Raw genomic sequence first — 9,741 nt, 5'->3', positions numbered from 1 at the left:
AAGGCTAACTTGAAGTTTCTGACTTGGGCAATTGGATGGATTATGGTACCCTTCTCTGAGAGAATATGGAAGGAGGAATATAAATGAGCAAACAGGGCACACCACTGTAACTCCAGAATAGAAATTACCGAGTGCCACCCTGTGTCGTACTGACATCTGGTACACTAAATAAGCTCTGTTATGTAATTTTTGGAATGCTGGTAGCACAGTTAAGGGTGCAATTGGCAGTTCGAACCCAGTAGCCACTAGCTGGGAGCAAGATGAGGCAGTCTACTTCCATAAAGATGTATACCCTTTGGGGTAGTTCTGTTCTGTCCTATAGAATTGCTGTGAGTTGGAATTGACTCACTGGCAGTGGGTTTGGTTTTTGAGTGTGTAACTTTTGGTATTAGACTTTTCTTCACAGGTTGAACAAGAAAAATAAAACTCACAGTCAAAATTTTATGAACACTGCTATATAGAAATAAAAATAAACAAGTCCGGGACCAATAAGCAACATAGTCAGAGAAAATACTGAAGTCTTTAAGGATTTCATTTTATTTGGATCCACAATCAACACCCATGAAAGCAGTAGTCAGAAAATCAAACAGCATATTGCATTGGAGAAATTTACTACAAAAGACTTCTTTAAACTTGTAAACAGCAAAACTGTCACTTTGAGGACTAAGGTACACCTGATCCAAGTCATGGTATTTTCAGTTACTTCATACACATATGAAAGCTGGATAATGAATAAGGAAGACCACAGAGGAATTAATGCCTTTGAATTACGGTGTTGACAAAGAATATTGAATATACCATGGGCTGCCAGAAGAGCAACCAAACCTGTGTTGGAAGAAATACAGCCAGAATACTGCTTAGAAGCAAGGATGACAAGACTTCCTCTCATGTACTTTGGACATGATAGCAGGAGGGACCAGTCCCTGGAGGACACTATGCTGGGAAAAGTGGAGTGTCAGCAGAAATGAGGAAGATCCTCAACAAAATGGATTGACGCAGTGACTGCAACAGTCGGCTGAAACATAGCCGTGATTGTGAGGACGGCTCAGCACCGGGCATTGTTTAGTTCTATTGTACATAGGTTGCTCTGAGTTGGAACCAACTCAACAGTACAGTAACAGAAATGACATAGAGACCAATATTATTTTAGAAATATAAATGGTGCTTTAACCTCCATATTTAAATGTAAATAGGTTGTTGTTGTTGTTGTTATGTGCCGTCGAGTCGGCCCCCCGCCTCATAGCGACCCCTCCTTGGGTTTCCGAGGCAGTATCACTACGGAAGTAGGATTGCCCAACCTTCCTTCCGAGGAGTGGCCGGTGGGTTTGAACCGCCAGCCGTCTGGTTAGCAGGCAAGTGACTTAGCCACTATGCTAATTTTCTTTAAAACATACCATGAATTCTGAATGAGCCTCTCTTACATTTATCTCTAAATTTTTCTTATTTTATGTCAGATTCTAACATTAAGGTTTTATATGTGAAAAACTTTGATTCTTCTCAGCAAGAGCAACCTTTGCCTCCACTGTTTATATTTCTGGGTCCGTAGAGAATTAGCAGGGAAGAGTCCTCATTTCAGATTATGCAAATAGTTGCTGTACTCATTGACCTGTATACAACTTCAGCTTTGAGCCACTCACATTAAAGGTCTATTCAGTCACATAACATCTAGCTACTTCAGGTTCAGCAATAAGTGCTGAGTTTTCCACTGTGTAATTTTCTAGTGAAGTGTCCTTCAAGTCATTGGTGGCTAAGAAATCTGGTTACCATTTGGGGGTAAGATAATACAGGGATGGGAGTTGTAGCATTCAGCTTGCTCCTTAAATGTCAGCAATGACTCTTTGATATTACCTTCTTTTCATCCAATATTTTCTTTTAGGAAATTATCTCCTGCTTTCCACCAAGCACTACTTTCTTTTTGTCGAATGTCAGCAGATAGTCGTTTAGGATCAGAGGTAAATTATATCAGATATCTTGCTACTCTCTTAAACGTGTTCATGTTTTTCTGCTTTGTACCTCTTTCCAAAAATAGCTGTAATTAGCCTGTATTTCAAATACAAATCTACTGTTAATGTTCTAAGAAATAATTACTAAAATTTTAAACTTTTAAGGAAAGTAGTTGATTATTTCTGTTGTCTGGATTAAAGCTTTGTTGTTTATTAATATTAAGTGAAATATGTAATATGATGTGTGCATGTCTTTAGTATAACTCAGAAAGCTAACTTAAGTGTTTATATTTCAATTATTCCATTATTTGCATTTAATTGAGAGTGATTGTCTCTGAATTACTGAGTTTGTTAGTACTTATTCTTGTTAGTTTTCCTTGAATGGTTGGTTAATAGTTGCAGTCTCATCTTGAGATAAAGGTTTTTTTTATTATTATTTTTCTCTGTTTTTTTTTTTTTTGGATGCATTTTTTGTGCATATGCCCATTTCTCTGCAGAAAACTCCTTTCTTTCTAGAGTTGCATTGCCCAATATGGCTAGTTATTATTATTTTTCTCTGTTTTTTTTTTTTTGGATGCATTTTATTGAAATATAAATATGGACAGTGAAATACACAAAACTAAAGTGACATGGGTAAATTCTTCCCCCCCCCCCAGTGGTCCCTTCCCTCCCCTCCCAACCCTGGCAACGAACAAGGAAAGTTTCCCTCCATATATAAACCTTTCCTTGACCCTCCACAACAACAAACTAATATTATATTTGTCCTTCTGTGATTGACTTATTTCACTTATCATAATGTCCTCCAAGCTCATCCATACTATGTGGGGTTTTGCAGACTCTACATTATTCTTTAGTGCTGCATAGTATTCCATTGTCTGTATATACCATAGTTTGGTCATCCCCTCTTCCGTTGATGGGCACATAAGTTGTTTCCATCTTTTTGCTATTGTAAATAGTGCTGTGATGAACATGAGTGTGTGTATATCTGTTACTGTCCTGGCTCTCACCTCTCTAGGATATATACCTAGTAATGGGATTGTCGGGTCAAATAGTATCTCCAATTCCAGCTTTCTAAGGAATTGCTATACTCCTTCCCACAGTGGTTGTATCACTTCACAGTCCCACCAACAGTGTTTGAGAGTCCCAATCTCTCCATATCCCTGCCAGCATTTGTTATTTTCTGTCTCCTTGAACCTTACCATCAGTGCTGGGGTGAGATGGTATCTCATTGTTGTCTTGATTTGCATCTCTCTGATGGCCAGTGATCATGAGCATCTCTTCATGTATTAGCTGGCCACCTGATCTCCTCTTTTTTTTATTCACTCTTCCCTTTCTTGTTGTCTTGTGATTAATTCCACTCAGCCCTGTCATGGGCTTATGTCTTGCAATGTCATTGGCGATATCAAAGAGCTGGTCGATAGTTTGGATGCAATGCTGGCAATTTTCTCCTTCCTTGGGCTGGAGCATGCAGCTTCATTATACAAACGATAGCATTAGGCAGTGATTGGAGCTTTTTAGGCATCTTGTCAAGTACAGTGGAAACCCCAGTATGCTGCCTTAGTCCCGTGCTATCCCTGGTTGTGTACAGAATGGAGTTAGCAGGCCTCCCTGGCCAGCTTTATTTATCCTTGTATACTTACTAGTGTTTTTAATCCACTCCTGGCCCGCAGAAAGGTTTCTACAGTTTGGAGCCTCAGTTACTGTTATTGATGTTACAGTTATGATTTGGCATGTAGGTGTGGAGCTGAGGTGGGGTCTGAAGCATGAACTTTCAGTATGACCACGCACAGACGTTCACCCCTATAGTCATTTGGTAACTCTGGTTTTCCAGGTGTCTCGGATTGCAGATAGTGAAAAGAGCGTCATGCTCATGCTGGGACGCTGCCTGCCACACATTGTTCCCAACGTGCTGCTGGCAAAGAGAGAGGTGAGACACACAAAGATATTTTCATCCCAACAATCTCATCATGTTGTCCATTTTTTGTCATTTTGAAGTTTAGTGTTATATTTTTATTTTGTTGAAGTCTATTACTTGCAATCATGTTCTTACTTTTGTGCATGCATCTCTGCTCCTAGAGAATGGTTTTACACCTCTGTCAGGTGAGTTCAGTAAAACTGCATGGTATTCATGTTTCCCCAAGTTTGCCCAAAGCATCATTAGCTTCTGCAGCACTAACTATTACTGTAGGTCCAGTATGTACCATGAACACTGTCTGATGTTTACAATATCAGTTAACTGATTTACTCTATCTTTGCTCTTGATGTAATCTGCTTGAGGTGTCTACAAAACTGGACACTTTTTGTCTTGAAAATTATCAGGGACTAATAATTTTACTCTTTTCTTAAATAAATTTGGCATTTCCTATTACAAATGTTAGTTTTATTATATGTGTTTGACAATAAATTATAATGATAGGGTAGTTATAATGTTGACTGAAATAATTCTTAAATTAATACCTTTTTCTGTTTTTCTTATAGCTAACCTGTTGTTGATAGATGCTAAAATATCAACAGTACAGTTACAAATAGGCTTCAGTACATGTAGCCTGTGTTGTGACCCATGAACACTATCGGACTTCATAGTTATATTTAGCCAGTAAAGAAAAGCTATCCATAATCTATTCAAATGATAGTGGATGATTTATTTCAAAAGAAGTTAAATTACTTCCTTGCTTTATTCAGTATATAAGATAAATTGCCAGTTCATAAAATTTTTAGTGAAAAATGGATTAAAAACATTTTTCAATGTATCAAATAAGTTCCACTGTTACCTTCTTAATATTTCCCCCTTACTGCAGTCATAATCATTAGGGGACCTACAGTATGATAGGTTCATAATGCATTGGCAAACTCATTTGAAGCTTATCTTTAATTACCTGTTTAGCACAAGAAATTTGTACTGATCCTCAAGAAAACTTCTGTATAGAACTTGGAGAAATTTTACTCAAATATTTTTAATTTAAAAAAATATTTTAATAAAAGACTGTGTTCTTACTGATGGTTTTGTTTTACCTAATTATTTAAAAGTGGTTATAAGACACAAGTATGGAAATTTCTGGGTCTTGAAGGATCAGTGTCTAATTTCAGATTGTTTTGCAGTTCTTCCTGGCAGAATGGTGTTTGAGCTTCTTCTCCTTTCTGAGCTTGTAATATAATCCATGTAATGCATTGATGTTTGCAACCCTTTTACTGTTTCCTTAATACAATTTAAAAATACCACGGAAATCTAATTTTCATGAAATTCAAGTTGTAGCTTTTTCATTTCATAATTTTATGTGTTATCATCAAAGACTCTACCACTGGAATCGGATTGTATATTGCATGGGATACTTATAAATATGCAGCATCAGTTGTCAGATACATTATATATATTATATATAATATATATATGTGCTCACACGTAATGTATTTAATTTGTGGTATGATGTTTACTTTTCTGGCTGATTTTATATTTCTTACATTTGAAAAGAAAGTTATACTTTAATGGAGAATGATCATTTATTTATCTTTCTTTAGTTGATTATTTGTACTATGTTCTATCAAAAACTGTATTGTTTATAATATGCCACAGTTGTATTCCTTTAAAATTAAATTGATAAATGATGACTTATATCTTGGTTTGATTTGAACTAATCTTTGGACATACAGGGACAGTTACCTTTTATTTAATATTCCACCCTAGGTTTTGCAATCTGTATTTTAAAAAATCTTGGGATTTAAGGGTTAGTATTTTGATTTCTTTCTGGAGTTTAATCTCTTACTAGTATGACTTTTCATTTGTGTGTAAATACAATAAAAATACTCTGAAAACTGATCATTATAATAATATTGTGGCCAATTAAATAAATGAAACAATTAAATAAATAAATAGCAACAGTTAGTCTTTAAGATTTTGGCTATGTGTATGTTCACATAGTTTAAAAATTCTCAAATATAATAAGGTAGACAGTGAAGACTCTTCTTCCTCCCCTGTTCCTGAGCCACTGTTCCACATACTATCAGTTTTACTAACTTCTGGTGGATTCTTTGAGACATTTTGTTCATGTGTAAGCAGAATCAGATATAAGATCTTTTTTTTATATATAAGTTACACAAATGATACCATCTTCTATGTGCTGTTCTCTGCTTTGCTCTTTTCCATGTAACAATATATTTCAGGTATCTTTCTCTACCAGTATGTAAAGAACTTTCTCATTCTTAAGGCTGCATAAAGTCTGGTCTTTTAAAACCAACCAAACTCACTGCCATCGAGTCAAATCCCATTCACAGCAACCTCCGTGGGTTTCCGAGGCAGTATCTCTACGGAAGTCTAGTCTTCCTTCCGAAGAGTGGCTGGTGGGTTCTGGTTAGCGGTCAGATGCCTTAGGCACTACGCCACCAGAGCTTTTAAATGTGCTTTAATTGCTTTTCCCCCCACATACTTTATTGACTATACTGTCACTAAGAAAAAGGCAAACATTTTACGTTGTGTGTCAGGATACACATACATGCATGCACATGTGTGTGTGTGTGTGTGTGTGTATAAATTAAAAATTTTACGAGTCAAGCCTTGCCTTTACTTACAAAAAGTTAAAATAGAAGACAAGAATTAATAAGCATGATTTTATAAATTTTTAGAATAATAAAGAAAAAAATCTCCAAATAAAGAAATGCTTTCTTTCACCCAGTAAAGTGATAGCCCATGGATTGAAAAGGAGTAGTTAAATATTAAATTAAAGGTATGTCATATTCAACTTTTCTTTTTTTTTTTTGGCTTGAACAAAAAGGAGTTTATTCTTATAATTTCAAGACTTTAAGTCTGAGTTCAAAGTGCCAGGCTCTAGGAGCTGGGTGAAAGCCCCTCAACCTTGGTCTTCAGCTCTGCCTCCTGCTCCCGGCCCACTAAAGCTAGGGGCTTTTCTTCACTCAGCTGCTGGCTGCTGAGGCTGACAAACCCAAGGTGGACAAGTAACAAGGCACAGTCCCGATGTTACCAACCACATGGCAGGCCATTAATTCAAGTCCATTAAAAGACTCCAGATCAGCAGAGCACGACAGGCTGCTGAACGACGACACACCTGTATGTAGGGTATAAGTGTGCTGTGAGCCAGAGACCAACCCCAAAGCTGCTGCTTATATATGGGAAGCAGACCATACCCCTAAAGCTTCATCTGCTTGTGGTAGATCCCACCGTGGAGTTGATTGCCACTCTCATCATGGCAGATAACTACCACCAGCTGTCCAGCCACCCAACCAAGCCCAGTCAAGTTGACACACAACCTTAACTACCACAGATGAAATAAAAAATTATTGCACTGCCCAGGGGCCTTTACTTCCACATTAATTCTATATATATTATATATATATATTTAATTGTGATTTGGGAGAAAGTTTACAGAGCAAATTCACTTTCTATACAGCTGTTAACACACACATTGACATTGACTACAATTTACCCCAATGCAACAGCTCCCCTCCCACTTCCTCCCAATAGTTACCTCTTCCCTGTGTCCATCCTTCCATGCACTCCTGCCCCCTCAACTGTCTCCCTGTGCATAAACAGCCCCTCTTTCTCCCATGATTGTTCTCTCCAAGGAGTGTATCTAACTCAGGTACTTGTATAACATCCAACTTAAAAAAAAAAAAAAAAGGTGGAAAGCACAAGGAAAGTTGTTAATATTTTTTCTTAAAAATAGAGTACCAACCTCATTCAACCTATAGGTTGCAGTAAAAGTATTATTATGACATTTTCTAAATTTAGCATACTGTATTTCAAATCCAAGGTGCAATTGATTGTAACAATTATATACCTCTAAGAAAGAAAAAAGAGCTCTGGTGGTGTAGTGCCTAAGGCATTTGACCACTAACCAGAAGGCTGGTGGTTCAAACCCAACAGCCACTCCACAGAAGGAAGACTGGGCAATCTACTTCCATAAAGATTTACTGCCTCAGAAACCCAAAGAGGGTTGCTATAAGTCGGAATTGACTCAATGGCAGTGAGTTTGGTTTTTTTGGAAGAAAAGGGAATCCTGGTGGTACAGTGGTTAAACTCTTGACTGCTATCTGAAAGGTCAGCAGTTCAAACCCTCCAGTTTCTCATGGGAGAAAGATGTGGCATTCTTCTTCCATAAAGATTATAACCTTGGAACCCTGTGGGGCAGTTTTACTCTGTCCTACAGGGTCACTATAAGTTGGAATTGATTCAATAGGCACAGATTTAAGAAAGAAAAATTATTTCAATTAAATCATGACATATTGATTATCAGTTTTAAGACATGCCTTAACTTCAGAAATGTTTAAAAATGTGTATCTTAGAATCTGTGAACTAATGATAGTATTTAAAAAGATTTCCTTGCCTGTTTAATTTGCAGGGGGGGGGGGATGATGTACTAGTTTTCTATGTGCCTTAAATATTAGTTTGCTTTAATGATTGTTTGAGGAAACATGAATCCTTAGTGCCACATTGGAATAAATATATTTATTATGATATACCAATATAGTAAGTTGGAGCCTAAAAAGATGACTTTTTTTTCAGTCTCTGCTTTAAATAAATTTGAAGAGGATGTTCTATAAATTAAAAATACAAAATTTCATAAAGTACTTTAAAGTCATTTAAAAATAATACATAACTTTCATTTTCATTTTGTGCCAAGAAAATTTGCTATGAGCTAGGCAAGTGGGAAAAGCAAAGGAGAAGCTTGAGCAGGGATGGAGGTAGGGAGATGGAAATGGAGAATGACTGCTAATGGGGATAGGCTTGCTTTTTGGGTTGCTGAAATGTTTTAAAACTAAATATTGGTGATGGTTTCACAACTACATAAATATACCAAAAGCCTCAATTATACATTTTAAAATACAATTTAAATGTCTGAATTTTATGAGGTATGAAATACATCTCAGTAAATTGGAAAGAAGGAAAAAAAGCAGAGGAAAGAACCAATGCCTTAAAAGTTTTGCAAAATAGTGTTTTTAATGACCTGTCCATCTGTGGAGAATCATACTTCACTCTTTGATGTTCATGTTCAGGTTGCTTCATGGAAAATATTTTCTCAACCCATTTTTTACTTATTAGTAATGGTAACCCCAGATGATTGTACCTGTATGAAGAAGCAAATGTGCGTGGCCCATTTTCTTTACCTATTTAATACTTTTGATTTTGGGAGTGAATTGCATGCTTTCCAGCAATATCAAAGGTTTATCATTGTTAAGTACCTTAGCTTTCCTGAAGCTTGACCCCCAGGAACTGTAGATATTAATAAACCTAAGAATAGGTATTTTAGCAGCCCTTGAAGTATAGAACTCTTCTTGAGGTGAGTAATCTTGTTTTTCTTTTCATGAGTTAGTATGTTTTTTGTGGTGTTTTTTTTTTCTTTAAATACTAATAACATCCTGGCCAGTGCCAGCTGATAATCCAAATCAGAGGTTATATACCAACTGTCCATAGACGAACTGAGACTCACTGATGTGGTTTGTCCTACTCAATGATGTTTAAAAGTTTTAAAATTCAGACATTTTATCTAAAAGTACAAAATTTCTGGCTTTTCTTAAGAACTTTTAAGTCTGCCTACAGCACTGGCTGTGCACTTGTAAATGATACCTTTTAGTTTGTAGCTCAGTAGTTCCTTTTCACTCTACATGGGACATGGCAACTGTTGTTAGCCACAGTTGCTTCCATACCTTATTGATCCTAGATACTGAAACCAGGTTGATTCTGTTTATCGCCATGCTTGTTCTGTTGATTTTCTTACATCCTTTATTTCAGCTGTTTATGTTATCAAATTTGAACTCCTGGTGATTTGAGTTTGTGACCTGCAAACTA

General features: G+C 36.5%; 1 protein-coding gene across 1 annotated transcript in view; it reads left to right on the top strand.

The window, feature by feature from the left end:
- Positions 1–9,741, top strand: part of RELCH (RAB11 binding and LisH domain, coiled-coil and HEAT repeat containing) — a 153,116-nt gene that overhangs the window by 58,410 nt on the left and 84,965 nt on the right. The window contains exons 9-11 of the mRNA XM_042780237.1: positions 1,877–1,952; positions 3,775–3,870; positions 4,020–4,043. Coding sequence (XP_042636171.1) covers positions 1,877–1,952; positions 3,775–3,870; positions 4,020–4,043 — 196 coding nt within the window. The remainder of the gene's footprint in view (positions 1–1,876; positions 1,953–3,774; positions 3,871–4,019; positions 4,044–9,741) is intronic.

The sequence above is a fragment of the Orycteropus afer genome, unplaced genomic scaffold (assembly GCF_000298275.1).
Source record: "Orycteropus afer afer isolate SDZICR_OR568_19922 unplaced genomic scaffold, OryAfe1.0 scaffold00029, whole genome shotgun sequence".
Lineage (NCBI taxonomy): Eukaryota > Metazoa > Chordata > Mammalia > Tubulidentata > Orycteropodidae > Orycteropus > Orycteropus afer.
Note: the sequence above shows the minus strand (reverse complement) of the source record. Positions and strands in the feature narration are given on the sequence as shown.